The 23,709-nt window shown below is 36.2% G+C and overlaps 1 protein-coding gene across 1 annotated transcript in view; it reads right to left on the bottom strand.

Annotated features, from left to right (window-relative positions):
- The window catches only part of LOC122478826 (glypican-5-like), a 1,039,221-nt gene that overhangs the window by 949,308 nt on the left and 66,204 nt on the right, over nucleotides 1-23,709 (bottom strand). Inside the window, exon 2 of the mRNA XM_043572524.1 lies at nucleotides 13,897-14,017. Coding sequence (XP_043428459.1) covers nucleotides 13,897-14,017 — 121 coding nt within the window. The remainder of the gene's footprint in view (nucleotides 1-13,896; nucleotides 14,018-23,709) is intronic.

Raw genomic sequence — 23,709 nt, 5'->3', positions numbered from 1 at the left:
TAAGGTGACTATAGACATACAGCTAGTATCTACAAGAGCTGGAATCTAGTCATATGCCTTGTGGGAACTCAAAAGTATTGCTCTTTAGCATACTGCAACATTGTGGCCAGTGATTTTTATTGAAATAAAAGGGACTTTGCTATTTATTTATTTTTTTTTAATCTTAAATTAACTTTTATTTTTTATTTTTTTTATATATGAAATTTATTGTCAAATTGGTTTCCATACAACACCCAGTGCTCATCCCAAAAGGTGCCCTCCTCAATACCCATCACCCGCCCTCTCCTCCCTCCCACCCCCCATCAACCCTCAGTTTGTTCTCAGTTTTTAACAGTCTCTTATGCTTTGGCTGTCTCCCATTCTAACCTCTTTTTTTTTTTTTCCTTCCCCTCCCCCATGGGTTCCTGTTAAGTTTCTCAGGATCCACATAAGAGTGAAACCATATGGTATCTGTCTTTCTCTGTATGGCTTATTTCACTTAGCATCACACTCTCCAGTTCCATCCACGCTACTACAAAAGGCCATATTTTATTTTTTCTCATTGCCGCGTAGTACTCCATTGTGTATATAAACCACAATTTCTTTATCCATTCATCAGTTGATGGACATTTAGGCTCTTTCCATAATTTGGCTATTGTTGAGAGTGCTGCTATGAACATTGGGGTACAAGTGCCCCTATGCATCAGTACTCCTGTATCCCTTGGATAAATTCCTAGCAGTGCTATTGCTGGGTCATAGGGTAGGTCTATTTTTAATTTTCTGAGGAACCTCCACACTGCTTTCCAGAGTGGCTGCACCAATTTGCATTCCCACCAACAGTGCAAGAGGGTTCCCGTTACTCCACATCCTCGCCAACATCTATAGTCTCCTGAGTTGTTCATTTTGGCCACTCTGACTGGCGTGAGGTGATACCTGAGTGTGGTTTTGATTTGTATTTCCCTGATAAGGAGCGACGCTGAACATCTTTTCATGTGCCTGTTGGCCATCCGGATGTCTTCTTTAGAGAAGTGTCTATTCATGTTTTCTGCCCATTTCTTCACTGGGTTATTTGTTTTTCGGGTGTGGAGTTTGGTGAGCTCTTTATAGATTTTGGATACTAGCCCTTTGTCCTGTATGTCATTTGCAAATATCTTTTCCCATTCCGTTGGATGCCTTTTAGTTTTGTTGGTTGTTTCCTTTGCTGTGCAGAAGCTTTTTATCTTCATAAGGTCCCAGGAATTCACTTTTGCTTTTAATTCCCTTGCCTTTGGGGATGTGTCGAGTAAGAGATTGCTACGGCTGAGGTCAGAGAGGTCTTTTCCCGCTTTCTCCTCTAAGGTTTTGATGGTTTCCTGTCTCACATTTAGGTCCTTTATCCATTTTGAGTTTATTTTTGTGAATGGTGTGAGAAAGTGGTCTAGTTTCAACCTTCTGCATGTTGCTGTCCAGTTCTCCCAGCACCATTTGTTAAAGAGGCTGTCTTTTTTCCATTGGATGTTCTTTCCTGCTTTGTCAAAGATGAGTTGGCCATACGTTTGTGGGTCTAGTTCTGGGGCTTCTATTCTATTCCATTGGTCTATGTGTCTGTTTTGGTGCCAATACCATGCTGTCTTGATGATGACAGCTTTGTAGTAGAGGCTAAAGTCTGGGATTGTGATGCCTCCTGCTTTGGTCTTCTTCTTCAAAATTCCTTTGGCTATTCGGGGCCTTTTGTGGATCCATATGAATTTTAGGATTGCTTGTTCTAGTTTCGAGAAGAATGCTGGTGCAATTTTGATTGGGATTGCATTGAATGTGTAGATAGCTTTGGGTAGTATTGACATTTTGACAATATTTATTTTTCCAATCCATGAGCAGGGAATGTCTTTCCATTTCTGTAAATCTTCTTCAATTTCCTTCAGAAGCTTTCTATAGTTTTCAGCATACAGATCCTTTACATCTTTGGTTAGATTTATTCCTAGGTATTTTATGCCTCTTGGTGCAATTGTGAATGGGATCAGTTTCTTTATTTGTCTTTCTGTTGCTTCATTGTTAGTGTATAAGAATGCAACTGATTTCTGTACATTGGTTTTGTATCCTGCAACTTTGCTGAATTCATGTATCAGTTCTAGCAGACTTTTGGTGGAGTCTATCGGATTTTCCATGTATAATATCATGTCATCTGCAAAAAGCGAAAGCTTGACTTCATCTTTGCCAATTTTGATGCCTTTGATTTCCTTTTGTTGTCTGATTGCTGATGCTAGAACTTCCAGCACTATGTTAAACAGCAGCGGTGAGAGTGGGCATCCTTGTCGTGTTCCTGATCTCAGGGAAAAAGCTCTCAGTTTTTACCCGTTGAGGATGATGTTAGCTGTGGGCTTTTCATAGATGGCTTTTATGATGTGTAAGTATGTTCCTTCTATCCCGACTTTCTCAAGGGTTTTTATTAAGAAAGGGTGCTGGATTTTGTCGAAGGCCTTTTCTGCATCGATTGACAGGATCATATGGTTCTTCTCTTTTTTTTTTGTTAATGTGATGTATCACGTTGATTGATTTGCGAATGTTGAACCAGCCCTGCATCCCAGGAATGAATCCCACTTGATCATGGTGAATAATTCTTTTTATATGCCGTTGAAATCGATTTGCTAGTACCTTATTGAGAATTTTTGCATCCATATTCATCAGGGATATTGGCCTGTAGTTCTCTTTTTTTACTGGGTCTCTGTCTGGTTTAGGAATCAAAGTAATACTGGCTTCATAGAATGAGTCTGGAAGTTTTCCTTCCTTTTCTATTTCTTGGAATGGCTTGTGAAGGATAGGTATTATCTCTGCTTTAAACGTCTGGTACAACTCCCCTGGGAAGCCATCTGGTCCTGGACTCTTATTTGTTGGGAGATTTTTGATAACTGATTCAATTTCTTCACTGGTTATGGGTCTGTTCAAGCTTTCTATTTCCTCCTGATTGAGTTTTGGAAGAGTGTGGGTGTTCAGGAATTTGTCCATTTCTTCCAGGTTGTCCAGTTTGTTGGCATATAATTTTTCATAGTATTCCCTGATAATTGTTTGTATCTCTGAGGGATTGGTTGTAATAATTCCATTTTCATTCATGATTTTATCTATTTGGGTCATCTCCCTTTTCTTTTTGAGAAGCCTGGCTAGAGGTTTGTCAATTTTGTTTATTTTTTCAAAAAACCAACTCTTGGTTTCGTTGATCTGCTCTACAGTTTTTTTAGTTTCTATATTGTTTATTTCTGCTCTGATCTTTATTATTTCTCTTCTTCTGCTGGGCTTAGGCTGCCTTTGCTGTTCTGCTTCTAGTTCCTTTAGGTGTGCTGTTAGATTTTGTATTTGGGATTTTTCTTGCTTCTTGAGATAGGCCTGGATTGCAATGTATTTTCCTCTCAGGACTGCCTTTGCTGCGTCCCAAAGCGTTTGGATTGTTGTATTTTCATTTTTGTTTGTTTCCATATATTTTTTAATTTCTTCTCTAATTGTCTGGTTGACCCACTCATTCGTTAGTAGGGTGTTCTTTAACCTCCATGCTTTTGGAGGTTTTCCAGACTTTTTTCTGTGGTTGATTTCAAGCTTCATAGCATTGTGGTCTGAAAGTAAGCATGGTATAATTTCAATTCTTGTAAACTTATGAAGGGCTGTTTTGTGACCCAGTATATGATCTATCTTGGAGAATGTTCCATGTGCACTCGAGAAGAAAGTATATTCTGTTGCTTTGGGATGCAGAGTTCTAAATATATCTGTCAAGTCCATCTCATCCAATGTCTCATTCAGGGCCCTTGTTTCTTTATTGACCGTGTGTCTAGATGATCTATCCATTTCTGTAAGTGGTGTATTAAAGTCCCCTGCAATTACCACATTCTTCTCAATAAGGTTGCTTATGTTTATGAGTAATTGTTTTATATATTTGGGGGCTCCGGTATTCGGCGCATAGACATTTATAATTGTTAGCTCTTCCTGATGGATAGACCCTGTAACTATTATATAGTGTCCTTCTTCATCTCTTGTTACAGCCTTTAATTTAAAGTCTAGTTTGTCTGATATAAGTATGGCTACTCCAGCTTTCTTTTGGCTTCCAGTTGCATGATAAATAGTTCTCCATCCCCTCACTCTCAATCTAAAGGTGTCCTCAGGTCTAAAATGAGTCTCTTGTAGACAGCAAATAGATGGGTCTTGTTTTTTTATCCATTCTGATACCCTATGTCTTTTGGTTGGTGCATTTAATCCATTTACATTCAGTGTTATTATAGAAAGATACGGGTTTAGAGTCATTGTGATGTCTGTATGTTTTATGCTTGTAGTGATGTCTCTGGGACTTTGTCTCACAGGGTCCCCCTTAGGATCTCTTGTAGGGCTGGTTTCGTGGTGACAAATTCCTTCAGTTTTTGTTTGTTTGGGAAGACCTTTATCTCTCCTTCTACTCTAAATGACAGACTTGCTGGATAAAGGATTCTCGGCTGCATATTTTTTCTGTCTAGCACCCTGAAAATCTCGTGCCAATTCTTTCTGGCCTGCCAAGTTTCAAAAGAGAGATCAGTCACGAGTCTTATAGGTCTCCCTTTATATGTGAGGGCACGTTTACCCCTTGCTGCTTTCAGAATTTTCTCTTTATCCTTGTATTTTGCCAGTTTCACTATGATATGTCGTGCAGAAGATCGATTCAAGTTACGTCTGAAGGGAGTTCTCTGTGCCTCTTGGATTTCAATGCCTTTTTCCTTCCCCAGTTCAGGGAAGTTCTCAGCTATTAATTCTTCAAGTACCCCTTCAGCCCCTTTCCCTCTCTCTTCCTCCTCTGGGATACCAATTATGCGTATATTATTTCTTTTTAGTGTATCACTTAGTTCTCTAATTTTCCCCTCATACTCCTGGATTTTTTTATCTCTCTTTTTCTCAGCTTCCTCTTTTTCCATAACTTTATCTTCTAGTTCACCTATTCTCTCCTCTGCCTCTTCAAGCCGAGCTGTGGTGGTTTCCATTTTGTTATGCATTTCGTTTAAAGCGTTTTTCAGCTCCTCGTGACTGTTCCTTAGTCCCTTGATCTCTGTAGCAAGAGATTCTCTGCTGTCCTGTATACTGTTTTCAAGTCCAGCGATTAATTTTATGACTATTATTCTAAATTCACTTTCTGTTATGTTATTTAAGTCCTTTTTGATCAGCTCATTAGCTGTTGTTATTTCCTGGAGATTCTTCTGAGGGGAATTCTTCCGCTTGGTCATTTTGGATAGTCCCTGGCGTGGTGAGGACCTGCAGGGCACTTCCCCTGTGCTGTGGTGTATAACTGGAGTTGGTGGGCGGGGCCGCAGTCAGACCTGATGTCTGCCCCCAGCCCACCGCTGGGGCCACAGTCAGACTTGTGTGTGCCTTCTCTTCCCCTCTCCTAGGGGCGGGATTCACTGTGGGGTGGTGTGGCTCGTCTGGGCTACTTGCACCCTGCCAGGCTTGTGATGCTGGGTATCTGGCGTATTAGCTGGGGTGGGTAGGCAAGGTGCTCGGGGGCAGGAGGGGCAGGCTTATATCGCTTCTCCTTAGGTGATCCACTTCAGGAGGGGCCCTATGGCAGCAGGAGGGAGTCAGATCCGCTGCCGGAGGTTTGGCTCCGCAGAAGCTCAGAGTTGGGTGTTTGCAGGGAGCGAGCACGTGCCCTGGCAGGAACTGGTTCTCTTTGGGATTTTGGTTGGGGGATGGGCGGGGGAGATGGCACTGGCGAGCGCCTTTGTTCCCCGCCAAACTGAGCTCTGTCATCCGGGGGCTCAGCAGCTCTCCCTCCCTTTGTCCTCCAGCCTTCCCGCTTTCCGAGCAGAGCTGTTAACTTATGACCTCCCAGACGCTAAGTCGCGCTTGCTGTCGGAACACAGTCCGTCAGGCCCCTCCGCTTTTGCAAGCCAGATTCGGGGGCTCTGCTTGGCCAGGGAGCCGCCCCTCCGCCCCGGCTCCCTCCTGCCAGTCCGTGGAGCGCGCACCGCCACGCCGCCCTTCCTACCCTCTGCCGTGGGCCTCTCGTCTGCACTTGGCTCGGGCGACTCCGTTCTGCTAATCCTCTGGCGGTTTTCTGGGTTATTTAGGCAGGTGTAGGTGGAATCTAAGTGATCAGCAGGACGCGCAGTGAGCCCAGCGTCCTCCTACGCCGCCATCTTCCTCTTCTCCAAAGATTTTTATTTATTTATTAATTATTATTATTATGGTTCTTTGACATTTTGTAGTTCCTGAAAAAATTCAAATTCTGGTAATTTCAATTTTTTGCAATAAATATAAATTTTTATGGGAGATGGTTATAATTTGGAATCTCGTTTTGTGAAATTATATTTCATGTTATATTTCAAACAGAAAGATTAAAGATCTTAGCGTATAAATAGTTCTAGTTTTACCTAATCACCAAAATATAAAGTATAAAAGTTCTAGTGTTCAAAATTCTCGCAATATGTTTGAGAAATGGAAAACCTGGTAGATAAATGGCTCAAATTTTAATAGGTAATAATAATATCCAATACATATTCTCTTATGTATTGAATCAGCAGCATCCAAGCAAATATAAAGTAAAATTTTATCCAACATAAAACAATTACATACACTTTAAGTAAAAAAAAAAAATCAACGGCCAACCCAAATCCTTTCATTTCCAGTTGATTGTACACTAATTGAAATGGTTGGTTTTATGCTGACAGTTGATTTTTTTTTAATGAAATGGCCAATAGTAAAGTTAGCGCATTATACCACACACTCTAGAAAAGCAACCTTCCATTGAATTTATTCAGACCAGCTAATTGCTAAATTAGATGACCATTCCAAGTTATTGAGTACATTTCAAATACTTTCATCTGAACCAAAAGATAACTAAATGTGTTTTGGTTACTACTGCAGAGTTAAGTAAAATCAAAATGTGTCTATCTTTCTGGAATATCAATATGATTAAACCTGACACTGGTGTGTAATACAGATAAGTCAAAGTGCTGTGGTGAATTCTCAGAGCAAGAAAAGAAGTTTGTAGAAGTGAAAGAAATTCACAGAATCACCTGATACCACTGACCAATCAGTGGTGATTAACTGGTTCTGCATCACTATTATAAGCTATTATCAGTAAGAAAAAGTTTCTAAAATGTGTATTAGAGTCAGTATTTTAATGAAAAAACCTTAGGCAGTTTTCAGAATTCAGAAACTTCGACATATTAATGTTTTTAAAAATCTCATATATATTTTTTGTATATATAAACACTAACCTCCTAACTGCCACTAAGTTTTAAGTTAGAACTTCTCACTCTATTACAGCTCTAAAGTTACTATTTATCATATTGGTATTCTAGGAACAGAATGGGAAAAAAGAAAAAAAGGCAATTTAGCACAGTCTTTTCCTACATGAAATAAAAAAGACTTCATCTCTGCTTGATCCCAGTACGTTATGAGTATTGAAAAACATATTATAAAATGTCTATATATTTTGTAGGTTTAAGCAAATGGTTATGATTATTGCTTTTTCTCACATTTAAAAATCAAATTTATTTTACACATGAAGACATATTTCCAAGGAAGTTTTAGTCTCTCTATAAAAATGAATATTTAATAGAAACTGATAATATTCTCTTATGTATTGGAATTAGGAGGTTTGAAGAAGTAAAATGTTACTTAAATCCACTACTTTTAACAACACTGTAGCATTTATTGGTTTTGCAATAAAAGAATTACAGAAAATTATTGTTATATTACTTTTTATGTTTCACACTGAAAGTAGATAAAGTAATTTCTAAGCTATGGGTCATTATCATTTCTAACCAACCATGCCCAACAGTTAGGTTTTTAACTGCTGACATCACTTTTTTTTCTTTTTTGGAAAAATGATAGATATTATTTAATATTTAAAGATAAATTGCTGCAAAACTGTGATTTTTTGGCTGACAACTCTGCCCTAAACAAGCTTAGTCAATATGAACAACAAAAAGTTTTAAAATAAATTTGCTAAGGGAAGAAATCTGAATTAAATTTTTCATACATTTCCTCAGCCACTATAAGAGGAATCAAGTATTGTTTACAATCTATTATCAAAGGGCAATTTCGTCTGATGCAAACATCTAAGAAAGTTCATGTTAACCCTTTAGAACTTCTCCTTTTATAAAATTCCTCACCATACTCATCACAGGTAATTTTCAAAGGTATAAGCTTGTCTACCTCAAGCAGCACAGGCTTTAAAATGTAGGAACCCCCTGGGAAGCATGTTAGCACAATGGCTTCTCCAGAAAAGGGGTCAGAATCAGAGATGGCAGAAGGCCAGGCATGATTGTTCTCTTTTCTCCAAGGTTCTTGTTCCCAATTCAGAAGGATTTACAGAGGAGGAGGGGACTTTGAAGTGTCTGAGATCCCTGAGGTCCAACCTACAATCTGTAAGTCTCCATGTATATGAGATCTTGTGAGCAACTTATTTTTTGTCTTGTAGGTTTTAAAAATAGAGGGCTTGTCCTAAACAAAATAAAATTAAAGTTGTGTCTGCTAGGATCTTTCTCTAGGAAGCCTTGAAACTTTTTATAAACTATTTTCTAAAATTTTTTAATGTTATTTATTTTTGAGAGAGAGAGAGAAAGAGACAGGGCATGAATGGGGGAGGAGCAGAGAGAGAGGGAGACACAGAATGTGAGACAGGCTCCAGGCTCTGAGCTGTCAGCACAGAGCAGGACACGGGCTCAAACCCACAAACCGTGAGATCATGACCTGAGCCAAATTGGATGGTTAACTGAGCTATCCAGGTGCCTCTAAATTATTTTCTAGTTAAAATATTTATTTTGGCCATACTTGGAGTACCCACAGGTGACACCAGTTCAAGCCAACATTTCTAAAGGATTGCTACTTTGGTCTCTAGAACTCCATGTGATTTTCCTACCACCCATGCGTAATCACTGCCAAATTCCCAATTATTCCTTCAACATGCTGAGAAAGTTGACATATATCCTGTGCTTCACTTCATGTATAAATTCTTAGAATTTTCCTGAATAAAAATTTAGCAATATTTATTAAAATACTTAAAATTATGAATGAATAGATTCTTGGTTATAGCATCTAGAAATATATCACAAGGGGAAACAGTTATAAAACAATTTACATCTGGAACATTCCTATTAGCAGTATTTATTACGGTGAAAAATTGGTAACAACCTAAATATCCAACTTCAGTTTTAGATTAAATAAAATTATAGTCCTTCCATATGATAGAATATTATACAGGCACCAGCAACCACATTGCAGAGCATTTTATTTTATGGAAACAAATACGTTATGTGTTATTAGGTGAGTACTTTGTGACACAAAACCAAATAAATGTACTCTTGAATCTCATTCGGTTATACCAAAAATGTAAAAGTATTGATCTAATTATATGTATAATTAAGTCTAGCAAGAGCCTAGAAGGCTTGCTTATTTCCTGATCCTGCTTATTGTTTTACAAGTATAAGTTGTTTATTTTCCACTCATTTTGAAAATTTTCTAAAATAACCCATTTCAATTTCTTATAATGGACATTGATTATCCTTCAGTAAAAGAAAAGTTAATGTTACTAAATACCTTGTCTGTCCTAGATCAACTCTCTATCTACGTGGTGTCACATACATTTAATAAATGCTTTCTCCTTTCCTAGACTTTCAGAATATACATCTCTCATATGATTCTGCTATTTTATATTATCCTCTAACAGTTTTTGTTGAGAATTTATTCTCTAACAAGAAGGTGGCCACCTCGCAGTCCCACGACTTACATATTATCTAACGCTGATGCTCCCAACGGGCACCTCTTGCTGTGTGGTTGCCACTGAATCCTGGATGTTCCCCTTGAGAGTCTGATGTATTTCAAATGTAACAGAGCCATAATTTCCAATTAACTCCAACAACTAAACCCCAGACTTGTTCCACTTTCAGAATTCCTTGTTTCGCTGAATCACACTATCATCCCACCCAACGTAGTTTTCATCCTTGCTCTCTCCCTCTCAATCCCATTTCCAATCCATCAACAAATCTTGAGTAACTCTCCTTCTCCTATTTGTCTAAATCTCCCTGCTTCTCATATTAGCCATTCTTCCTATTCTAGTCCCAATCGCCACAATCTTTTGTTTTGTTACTTTCTTCCTCTATGTTTGTTCTTCTTCTACTTTTGGTCCATTTCCAAAGTGAAGCCAAAACTACCCTTATAAAACATTAATTATATTATATCATGCTCTGCCTACAGTCTTTGGCTTCCCATCCCACTTAGGATAAAATCTGAACTCCCTGCTGGAACTATCAAATCTTAATTCAGAATCTCTATCTCTTACCCTTTCACTCACTCTGTTCTGGCCACATGGGCTTCTGTTTGTTCTTTGAATACAATAAACTTATTTCTGCCACAGGTTCTTTGTATGCGCTATTCCTTTTGCGCCAAACACAGTTCCTCAGATTTTCCTGATTCTTTTCTTTTCCTTCTTTAACACCAACCCAAATATCCTCCTTTTAATGGCCTCCCAAAACACATGCTTCTGAAGTACCTTTTCCTACCTCATCCTGTTTTGTTTTCTTTATAACATTTGTCAGCTATAGTTATTGCACTTGCTATTAAGATGTTTAAAAAGTACCATTTCTTAAAGTAAAATTCCTATCCACTTGTCTAGTTAGTGACTCTAATTATAGAGGTTACAGGGTAGGAAAGGCGGTACAGTTCAATGACAGGCCAAAAGAAAGGTGTTTGGAGGCTAATTGTATGGAGCCAACTTACTAATAAATATGGCTGGTTTATTTCCACATACTTACATAGAAGGTAAAGGACAAGAGGAACATTTACTTATCCATATGATGAGAGATGTCATTTTAACTGTTAAATGTGCTTAATATCCATCGCAATAACAAATAGATTGAGTTCTAGCCAAACAGAAATAAGTGATGATATAAATCCATAGATTAGATTTTGAAATATATTCCTACTTCTACTTCCTCCCTTTGTCTCACACTACTCCAAAATTAAAAAGTTATCACTTATAGAAGACAATTTTCTGAAACTCTTCAGACCTGACACTTTGTCAGGTCTTTATAACTGTCCCTTGATAGTTGCCAGGGCACACACATATTATCAATAGTCATAAGTCTAGCGAAAACAAAAATGTTCCTTCATCTCCAGGAGAGCTGCCTTAGGAAAGAACGTGTTCTAAGACATTAAGTGCGAATATTTTCATGCCACCTGTACAAAATATGACTTTCTGCTATCTTCAATAAAAATCTAAATTTCAATCATCATCCTAGTAGACTTTAAAAAGACAGACCTCAAAAAGAGCATTTTATATGATATTCTCTTCTAGTTCTAGAACAAAACTTAAGTATGAATAACTGGAGATCTTCACAAATGTAAAGATGAAAGAATGGGACTCAATTTAACACAGGAGATAAACAAAAAGTGGGATTATTTCCCTCTGCCATCTTGAAAAGGATATGGCTTTAAACCTATGAAACAAGAAGATGGGGATGTTAGGCTGAATGGACAACATATCCGTGAACCGGTTTCCTAAGAGTTTTTATAAACCTTTATATTTTGAATATCTACTTATTTCCTCGAGAATATGGTTACTTATGTCTGTATACTGTTTCCTATATAGCAGCTCCGTCCCTTTTACTTATAACAGGTTTTCATCATGTATGTATTGAATGCACACCTACTTGACATATATATCTACATACTTCTACACTATAGCCATGTGCCATTGCCCTCTTACATATGTTACCCGCCTTCCTACGACCAAATAAATTAACATAATGAGGCAGAATAAATATACACTGAGGTTTTATTTTTCCTTCCTGTCCCCCAGTGGTGTAGCCTGTACACTCTCTGGAGACTGCTTACCCCACTTCGGAGACCGCTAAAATTTTGCTATATCCCAAGGAGAGAAACCAGCTCATCTTAAAGCTCTTTTGATTTTATGACCAGTGAACACTCGAATTTCTGAATAATCTAGATCTGCACACCTTATTACGGTTCATGATGCTAGGAAATGCTGGCTAGACCAAGGCATTAGTTCCTTCAGCCACAGGTTATATTGTTGGCCGCTGGTGATTCAGAGCTGAGTTAACATACCACCCACCTCCACCCTCGTAGCCTTCATCCAATTACTGGTCCAATGATCCAATTCCTCATCCAACGCAGGCCAAACTGAAAGGCTGAAAGCCTCCAGAATTCCTACTGGATTCAGATGAGGCTTCCATTACAACCACAATAAAGTTCAACTGCTCTCTCTTTAAGGCACCACTCCTTCTGGTCTTTTTACTGATTATAACGTCACGCTGCCAGAAATCTCCTGCACAGATATCTCTGTCCCAGCGTCTCTTTCCTGGGAAACCTCAACAATTATGTGTCGAGTTCTTAATAAATTGTTTATGGAGCCACTGGAAATTCAAGAATTAAAATAATACCCTAAATTTTCCTGAATCCCCATTTGGTTCTCACTGAGTCAGGACTAATTTCACCTGGAGGTCTTCTTTGTTTTTTTTTATGAAAAATCAAGTTTCCAAAAATTCCTCCTTTTGAATGCCTGAGCGACATTTACTATTGGGCTTAATATCACTGCTTCTGAGGACAACAGGGTTTGTCCATCTTGATCTCAGCCATTCTGCCTCAGGCTATGGTCTAGTTGATACTGCTCACTACAATACCTCCTTCAGTGTCACTTTAGCTCCTGACACAATCCCACGACCACTGAGGTCCAAGAAATGTCTGAACACTTGGCATAGTAACAGCATAAAGGACTTACTTTATCTGGGAAGTGTCTCTCTGAGGGAAGGCTGTGAGGTTTAACTCACTAGTAGATGTGACACCACTTTTCTCTTATACTTTTCTCAATGGAACTTAACTTTCAGTTCTGCCATCCAGGCTGAGAGCTCTGTTTCCCCAAAGCACCAGTCATAGAATAAGCAAAATACCATTATTGCCTCCTGGACGGGATAAATGTTGGACACAGACCCTGATATCCTCCTTGAATTTCCTTTGATGAAGATACAGACTTTGATAAAAATGGAATCCTAAGAACAGACCCTACATAAACTTAGGTTTTGCAGAGCAACTATGAAAAGCATACCAGTGACTCTAGAATATTTGAATATTAATAGAGTCAGTACTTTAAGTTTGTTATGTTAGTTATTAGAAATAAGAATCAACTATCCATCCAAGGTTCTACTTAGGAAAAATGAAAATATATGTACAGATTGTTATAAAAAGACTAATAACTAGAAAATAGTCCTTTTTACCCCAAACTCCAACAAATGAAGAATGGAGGGTGGCCTTCACAGCATGTAACATAATATTTGATTCTAACTAAAAGATTAGTTCAGTGAAGTGTTCTTTTGATAGAAATTCTCATGCTTCATATGCTATATGTTAAAAACAGCAGTATATACTCACTTGATGACATATTATTAAAGATAAAACAGAAGTATTTCATAAACCACCAGATTATAGATTATAAATAGATTATAAGGTAACATGTAAAACGTGATACAGAAAATAAATACCAAAAATGCATATTATTCATTTACGATAACTTTTATAGAAAATGGAACAAAAATCTTCACAGCAAGGCTCAGAGAGTTGCCTGCAAATGACTTACTTGTTCTTTGTTTCCTCTAATTGTCACAGAAGACTCCATGTCTAAAGCTTATTCACTGGGATGAAGCTTATCCTGAGATTTTCATCACATATTAAAATGCTGAGGCTATGTCTCCTTTTCACAGATACAGACTGCCCTCCATTGAAATACTACTGTACATTGATTCTGTATGAAAATCGCTCGAATATTTCTAAAACTCTAGATACAAATAATTTATTCCAATACTCACTCTTAGATAGGACTATTAGGATTAACAGATTTATCACATGTAATGGAAAGTGGCCACTTATTATTTACCATTGATTATACCAATAAATAGAGTTTCAGTCACTTACCTGAATAACGTGCTTTAGTTTATCAATAATTTGATTTATCACAGGATCAGTTCCTCTGACTTTGACTTCGGGATTTCCAGATTGGGCTTTGATTCCATTTCCAACCACACGCTGAGTATAGCTAACAAAATGAAAAGTGGAAGATATATGAGTTAGTAACCTGGTCACAATATGATCTGCCATAACTATTTGAACATATTTGAGTTCAGAATATTGTTCCTTTAAGGGTACATGACAATATACCCTGGCACAGCTACAGTATTTTTTTTTTGGTAAATGCTTAGCATGTAAATATAGACTACTCTAATGTTTTTTCTCTCAAAAGACCCAACCAAAGATTGTGTTTTAACATCACTTATCAATATACTAAAGAAAGCTAATACACATTTCACTTTGTTACCAAGTCTTGCTGAATGACACATATGTCTGCATCCATATTATCTGAGTCAACTTACTTCATTTTATATAATATACAAATGAGTCCCAACAATATATTTTACATATTGGATCAGGAAATTATATATATAATTAAATGTAATTAAATACGTATTTACATAAAACATATATATGTATATATAAATATGTATTTACATTAAATATGTATTCATATACAAATATATTTATATAAAATACATATACATATATTTTACCACACAAGTCAAAATTACAAACATTATAAACAACTAAACTGACAAAATATTTTGCAAGTAGACAAAACACAATCAGCTTTCACCAATGTATACCTAAACAAGGGTCTAGTAAATTGTGTTGTATGTAATGGGGTGATTGTATAGGTGGTTAAAGTCATTGCAAATTACTATCTTCCCAAAATGATAATCACACAGTATCAACTTAGTAAGCATACACATGTTTAGATTCATCAGTCATGATCCTAGGAATGAAGGAGAGGTTTAGCATGCTATGGGGATAGCTAGAAGGAACTGTGTATGTCAAGTGAGAAGGAGGAATAACACAGGTAGTAAACACTGAGCATTCAGAGAAGTCCATCTTGACTAAGACACTTGGGGAAACACTAAAGAAGTTAGAGGTTGTGTTAGCCCTTGAAGTATTACGGAAAGAATAGGTCCTAGATGACATAGTTAACGCAAACTCCAGAGCAAAGGATGACATCCCAGCAGGAGAAATGGCAAAGGCATATGAATGACACACACAGTGAAGAATAACTAGGTTTCTATTTGCAAAGAGCACAAATGGGGAAAAGTAAGAGATAGGAGGTCACACCCTGAACATTCCATACTCTCTCCACTTAAGACTTTCCTCTGAGCAATTTGTTTGTTTAAATAAAAGTCATAATAAAGTGGTCTCAGAGACTTTTCAACAAACATTTTCATATGTTTAATATAATTTTTCTTCCCTCTATTTGAGCAGACTATCACAACTATCCATATGAACCATCTGTATTTTTCTACAGCAATGGAATCTCTTTGAAAAGATGAAAAGAGAGTCCACTGTTGACAATATGGCGACACAAAAGAATTTTCAAGGAATATCCAGCTTCACCCCAAATTTTGCATACACAATGACCAGTTCATAAAAGTGGATCAAACAATTCTTAACTAGATCCTTCCAATTAAATGATGGAATTGTGGGGGGCACCTGGGTGGTACAGTCAGTTGAGTGTCCGACTCTTGATCTCTGCTCAGGAGATGATGTGCATTGATGGTGCAGAGCCTGCTTGGGATTCTGTCTCTCTTCCTGTCTGCCCCTACCCTGCTGTACACATGCTCACTCTTGCTCTCTCTCTCAAAATAAATAAATAAACTTAAAAAAAATGTAAACAAAAATGATGGAACTTTTTCATATTGATAATATCAATTGGACGTGACAAAAATAATGATATTAATAAATCTTTTTTATTTTAAAACAACCTTGAACCCACTTCTTCAGGCAGAAATAGAAGGTACAGAGTTATGCATTCCAGTATACATTAGACACTGTCAATATGTGCCAATAACCAGTGGTAGAAGGAAACCAAGCCCACAAATCTATTAATGTGTAATAGTATTTTTTACTTAGGAGGAATTGAGTAAAATCTAAATATTAAGCTTTTCTTAACTCCTCGATAGCACTATTATATTTTTCTTCAAAATATTTCAAGCAGATTGAACATGTGGCTCCTTTATTAATGTACTATTAACAATAATGAGTAATATGAACACATAAATAGACAAATGCATGTTTATCATTCAGGCATTGTTTTAAATACTTCCTTTGTAGTTTGTCACTTTATTCACATGATAATCATTTGTTGTGGTCATGAGAATGTGCCTATAGACCTCAAAGTACTGGAAGTTTAATTGCCTAAAGGTACATGGGCTTTGCTCTGAAATCTATTTCTGCATCTGCCCCCAACCAGTGACTGAGTGCAGCAGAGCTAATAAGCAGGGCCATCATTAGAAGACACAGGGCTCCTCTGGTGACCAAGTTTGTCTCAGGATTCCCTGAAACCCTTGTTAACCTTTCTTAGGCTACACTACATGGTAGAATGCTTTCACTCAACCTTTTTAACATCCCCTTCACTCTGGGTCATACGTGCTTCATGACTAACAGCTTTTCCAGCTTTACTCAGTGTCCACCCCATTTACTCCAATAGATATTTCCCTTAATAAATCCTCTTGTGTTTAATCCCTTTTTGGCATCTGCTTCTTGGAGAACCCAGATTAATACATCATATAATTTTTATACTGTAAGTATTCCTACTCTATAGATTGAGGATCTAGGATCTGAATAGGTTAAGTAACTTTCCCAAAAGAAAAACATTTCCCAACATTTTGTTGAGTGTGCAGCAAGGGTATGAATCCAGGGAACATGAGGTCCAAAATACAATCACTCAAAAATTATTAATGAAAACTCCTGAAATCAACTAAGATAAATTGGGATACAATTAGCTTGGTGCAAAGTGTTTGTTTGTTTGTTTTAATCATTTCTTCTTTTTTTCTGTAACTACAGCATTTTCAAAAGTTTTACTATTTATAATTAGGAAAGAATGTACTATTTTCCTCAAATATCCCAAAGAACAGTTGTATATTACCAGCTGGTGGAGTGAAAAGAAACTAATAGACTTCAAGTGTGCTCTAAGATTTTCCTGTTTGGGGGCACCTGGCTGGCTCAGTCAGTTAAGCATCTGACTTCGGCTCAGGTCATGATCTCACAGTTTGTGAGTTCAAGCCCTGCATCGGGCTCTGCATCCAGCTTGGAGCCTGGAGCCTGCTTCAGGATCTCTGTCTCCTCTCTCTCTCTCTCTCTCTCTCTCTCTCTCCCCTTCCTCTGCTCATGCTCTCTCTCTCTCTCTCTCTCTCTCTCTCTCTCTCTCTCTCTCTCTCTTTCTCTCTCTCTCTCTCTCAAAAATAAAAAAAAAATTTTTTTAATTAAAAAAAATATTTTCCTATTTCTCTAGAAACACAGACAAAGTGAGTAATGGAAAGTTAGTCTTGTATCTTAATTTTAAATACAGTAAATTCTTGAACAACACACGTTTGGACTTCCCTCAGTCCACTAATACATAAATTTTTTTTCAATAAATACAATATTATAAATATATTTTTGCTTCCTAATTATTTTCTTAATAACATTTTTATTTTCTTTTCTCTAGCTTACTTTACTGTAAGTATAGTTAGTATGTAATACATATAATATACAAAATATATGTTAAGTGACTGCTTATGTTATTGGTAAGGCTTCTGGTCAACAGTAGGCTATTTGTAGTTTGGGGAAAGTCAAAAGTCATATGTTGATTTTTGATTATGCTCATAACCTCCACATTCTTCAATGATCAACTGTAAACTGTTACTTGGTTTATGGTTCGTGGGTTCAAGCCATGCATCAGGCTCTGGACTGATGGCTTGGAGCCTGGAGCCTGCTTTACATTCAGTGTTTCCCTCTCTCTCTGCTCCTCTCCCACTTATGCTCTGTCTCTCTCTCAAAAATAACATTAAAAAAAGATGTAGGAATGTCATGTTATTTTAATCTGAAGAATATCTCATTTTTTATTCTTAACTGTCACTGTTGATAACACAGATAAATGTTATCACAAATACAATTGATCAAGAATCTCATTCCAAACTAGTGTCTTATAGAATAGTTCAGGATCACTATTCTTATTTATTATTTAAATAAGGAAAAAGTCTGCACCAGGCCATTTAAGATACTTCAAGTGAAATATAAGTTTTAAAAATAAGTTCTTCTTTTCTGTTTTTGTAAGGTTAAGGAGAACCACAATGCAATGGTGTTCATACATACCAGAATGGTTTAAATGAAAAAGACAGATGATACCAGGAGGAACTGGAGCCTCTTCTGGTGGGTGAGAGTATAAACCAATGTAAACCACTACTTGACATGTATTTTAAAGCTAACATATCCCATGGCCCAGAGGATATACTCAACAATGTTTACCAAAAGACAGGTATAAGAACACTCAGGGAAGTACTACTCAAAATAGCCCCAAACTGGACACAATCTCAATGTTCTTAAACATTAACATGGGAAAATAAATGGTCATATATTTATATAATGATATATGATACAGCAATGAGAATGAATGAATGACAACTATACTCAAAATCTTATATAAGCTAAATGTGGAATGAAAAAAGCAAGGTATGGAACATATTCTATTACCCCGTCTATAAAAGTTTAAAAATGAGTCAATAATGTTCTAAATCACCATAACTGCTACTCTAGAAGATACGGTCTAGAAGGTTGAAGGGGCTCCCTGGAGTTCTAGTAATATGTTTCTTGATTTGGGACCTGGTTACATAACAATGCTCATTTTGTATAAATAAAAAAAACAAAAACAAAAAATGCCGAATTGTAGAGTTAGGGTTTGAATATTTTACTATATGCGTGTATTTTCAACCTAAATAAAACACATTAAAAACCTCCTTGTTCTTTTTTCCATAATATGTATACAATAGACAAATTGTCTCTGAACCATGTATAAATAAAAGATCCACGCAGGTATTTTTAACATGGTCTAAATGGTAGTGTCATCACTAAATTAGTAATTTAGGAGCCTAGATTGATATAAAAACTTACTCCCTACAGCCTTGCCTTTGTATGCAAAAATATGGTTTCTAAATAAATAAATATTTTTCTAACAAAGAGTTTGAGTTTTTTATTATGAAATTTTAATAAACCATTAATCACATTTTCCTTCTAATGTACAAGTAACGGATAAAACATTTCAAGGATCCCTATAGAGGTTTCTCAACTTAAAAAATTGCTTGCATTTCAACTAGAAAAAGGGAATAAAACACACCCCCCCCAAAAGGGCCAATTTTTTGTTAGAGAAGTAGCAGACCCACCATCTGTGCTGATTTCTTCTAAGCAGGTCTGGTAATGGATGACAGCAACTTAATAGGGATACTCACTCCCCAAGTAAAACTTGCTTTTCATTAAAATGGAGAAAAGGCAAGCACTGACATTATTTACATTCTATAAAGATGTTTTAAAATGATGATTAACAAGATTCCAATTCTCTATGTGTTCAACATATGAAATATTAAAAATAAGTGTTATTAAATCTACACACAGTATGTCATTAGGAAATAATTTCTCCAGACTCTACCAACATTTCTTATTTGAAATTCATGTCATGCCCTACTAGTTGGTATTAATTTTACTTTATTTAGAACACAGAATTTGTTTCAGATGCACATCAAAAGTATGGTATTTTGATGTGTGCTCACATAATTTCTGGGGGACAAATATTTGGAATCTGACCCTGGAATGCATTACAAATCACTTCAAGTGGTCTGAGAAGTCTTTGATAACTTCACTGGGTCAAGACATAAGAACTTCAAAATTTATACGAAATGAGAAAAACACTTGATCAGGGACTTTCTCTTTTTAACATGTCACCATCTTTGCTAGAGTTTTAAGACTGAGAATGGGGACCATGTTGGTGGTGGTGGTGGTGGTGGTGGTGGTGGTTTAGCAATAACAGTAGTAATAGGTGTTTTGTTTGTTTGCTTGTTTGCTACTTTTTTTGTATGATCTGGTTAGGTGATTGTATATTAAAATTCCTTCAATTTCCAGAGTTTTGAGTCTCCTAAAATCTAGGAGGCAAAACACTGTGTGTTTTTGGCTCTGGTAAATATGTTGCCATCCTGGGTAAAAAAGTCTGGGAAGGACATTACATTTATTCATCAATGAACCTCTTTTTTGACAACAAATTGTACTTTCAAATAATTTCTGGGCCTCCCTTCCTGGTTCTGGCAGCAAATGTGAAAGTAAGTAGCACTGGTATTTTTGTGTGTAAATTTTCATCAAATATTTGGGTGACACTGAATACCACTGCTGACTGCTGCTTTATGTACAGGCAGCTTCTGTATAGCACTTTTCCTCTACAGTGAAGGTCTTAATCTTTGAAATCTCAGAACGAAAAGAAGTCATATGATTGATTTTATGTGCCAGGTTTATGGGGCTAACCTTTCATGGTAGGTAAGAGGCTTACAGGGGATTTAGAAAATAGAGACATCTGTAGAATCAATTCAAAATGATTAAACCTTTTGTGATTGCACTATCTCATTTCAATTGCTGAGCCACAAACTATTTATAAGTTAATCTCTACCATTTATTTGGCTTTATAATTATAGATAATGTCTAAATTTGAGATCTATATTTCTGAACCTAAATAACGAAGTCAAAATAAATATATATCTTAGAGACCTTATTGTGTTATCATTACTTATAGGTAATTAATTTCCTGATGCAGATATTGTATTTCTGATACCTTATGGATAACAATCGTTAACATTATTTTAATAAGGCAACGTCATGCTTTGTATGGTAGCCAACGAAGAATGTTTATCAGATCCCTGCCATAAATAAAATACGAACATGTTTAGAAAAAGCAAGAACTCATTAAAGAATGGATATCAATCAATCTTCCGCCTAACTTCAGTCGGCAAGGCATGTATTTGTGCTTGTCAGTTTAGCCAGGTAATCACAGGTTTCAAGATATTTTATAAGATAAGCAGCTGTATGAACCTGCAAAATATTTGCACATGAGAAACTAGTGACTATACATGCAAAACCATTGGTGTTCTGAAGGCTATCACTTCGACAAATGTTGATTACCTGATAAAAATTGTATTAAAAGTAAACTTCCCCCCATGTAAAAAAAATAGTACATTCCTTACATGATTTCTTTTCTCCTAACCCCTCCCTAATCTTACCAAGAAAAGATCAATATCTTAATTATAGCAAAAGCTCTGTTTTTATGGTTTAAAATTTTTGAATTAAAAATTCAAAGCAAGTAATAACAAACCTTTGGTTTGTTTAAGTAATTATCCTCATTTTCTTCAAGGTAACTGTCAAATTTAAAATGATCGCTTCTAACTACCTCAACTGCACATACTGTTATATGAATTATGAAATGTTATACCAACTTCTATTTCTCAGGCACACATTTCAAAATTAAATTCTTCTTAGTAAGAGACAAGCTATCTTTCATGGATTTATGATAGCTGATAATCATCATTTTGTACTGATTTTCTGTCTCCCTTTGCTGTTTCCTATCAATATATGAAAGTAAAATGTTATTATCTGAGTACTAATAAATTAAATACTATTAGAGACAAAAAAATGACGTGAAATTGTTTAGGGTATAAATTTCATTTAACCAAACTTGTATTAGACATCACTAAATCCTAAAAGTTCCCAAAATCTTATACAGCCTGTTTTGGTATTTTTTAAATGTAATTGACACCAACAGTAATTAAATTTCAGATATAAAACTATCAACTGCATCATAAATACTTTAAAATTAGGCGCAAGATACAATAATCTAAGACTACCAACGTATCATCCAAATGAAACACTTAGGTACTTCTTACTAATAGATACCATAATAAAATCAGAGAGAAAGAACCTCTGAATTTCAGACTATACTAGGTTACTAGTACCACCACTAGGTTCCTAGGGCCACCATATTCACCCCACTACACAGAGTATTATAAAGAAACTGGAAGCTACCTGCATGAAAACAAATTTCCCCTTGAACTTTAATTAATCAATAGACTTTACATATAAACCTCTATCCTTGAAGTCATAATCTATTTTATTCTAGGGAAATTTTATTTACTACAAAATAATATTTATATTTCTCAAATACAGCTCTCAAATTATAGCTTGGGTTTTTTCATTACAAGTCAGTTATCCTTAAGGAAAATAATCACCTTTGGAAATTCTTAGTACCTAGTATCTAGCATTTCCTGTAATCTAAATGATTTTCACCTTACTAGCAAAAGTAAACAATGCTATTGATAATTTCCTGTGTTCCAAATTCATACAAACAGGAAATAGAATCTTAAAATATGATTTGTTCTCCTCTTAAGCAGCAGCCCAACCACCTGCCCTGAATGTAAACTTTCCCTGAAAGCTATGAAGGGCTAGTTTATCATGAAGGTGTTGACGGTTGATTCTTTGGGGACCCATATAAGCACACAGAATAAATTTTAATCATACTTAATGCTAATGTGGTAGCAAGGCTGTGACAATATTCAAATATGACTAATTTCATTGAATTAGCTGTACTCAGTAAGCTAAACTTCATTGCTTAAATCTATATAAATGCCTCAAAAGAAATAATTAAGCTTATCTCCTTTCTATTTATTTTTTTGTTGATGCTTAAGAGTGAAAAGATTTTAATGGAGATCTTTTGTCTGCTTGGTTTTTGTTTTTATTTAGCAATCAGTTCTCCTGTTTTATCACCATAAGACTGTGTGGGTACTTAGCAGGTTGCTGAAGACAGCACTCTGCTTTCAAAAAGAAATACACCTATTCCAGGAATATAGTACTTGGCATTCAGCTCTTGGCCTATAGCCTAATAGATCTATTGTCTGTCTTTAGTGACAGTCACATAAATTTAAAGCTGGAGAGGACCTTAGAGGTCATCTAGTCCAACTGAACCATGTTTTAAAACAAATGAAGAGGTATGTTTATTTCATCATTTTGCACCTATATACTGTATATTTCCAGAAAAGCCTTTGAGACAGCTTAAAATAAAAGGCATAGACACTATAAAACAAGGGCACAATGACAGAATAATGAAGAGAGGCAGATGACAATTATAAAAGAAGACTTAGTAAAGAGACACTACACTTCAGCCTAAAACTTAGCCCTAAGCCTCTTGATGGTAAAGGCTAAAAGGAAACCCAGAATTCAAATAGCTCTTATTAGTTAATGAAAGTGGTATTTGCAAATGTCAACAGCCACTTTTGTTTTGTTTTGTTTTGTTTTGCTTTTGGTATCCCTAAACTCTCAAGCACAGCACTTGAGTCCTTAAGAAACAGACAATGAATAATACAACCAAAATTATCTTCAATAGCACTTTCAAAGTTTCCAAAGATATAAGTACACATGATCCTTTTTTATATGAATCTTTGTTAAGAGCTGTCCGTGTGATATTAGATTTTAGTTCTGAACAAGCATTTCTCCTGGGGCTTGGTTATCTGACTTGGTGAAAAATGTAGCCTTGGAGAACTTAGAAGAGCAGATGGTTAATATTTCCCTGAATTTACTTTTGTTTTTAATTGATATTTCATTTCACCACTCACAAGGAATATATTCTCTGGATAATGTATTGAAGCACCATAAACAAAGACTCTCAAGGTCAAAGGGACTTGAGATAGATCAGAAAGCAGAGGTCTGGTCTGAAGAGCTGCATGCATGGTCTCTACTGTACTACACGGCAAATAGGAACACGACAAGCAATTTACCAATAAATAAACACCAATGAGAGGGGAAGAGTGGGTGTAATGGCACGACACATTTTAACTGACAGTTAAA

Source organism: Prionailurus bengalensis, chromosome A1, assembly GCF_016509475.1.
Source record: "Prionailurus bengalensis isolate Pbe53 chromosome A1, Fcat_Pben_1.1_paternal_pri, whole genome shotgun sequence".
Classification (NCBI taxonomy): domain Eukaryota; kingdom Metazoa; phylum Chordata; class Mammalia; order Carnivora; family Felidae; genus Prionailurus; species Prionailurus bengalensis.
The sequence above is the reverse complement of the archived record's forward strand: the minus strand, read 5'-3'. Positions and strand labels throughout refer to the sequence as shown.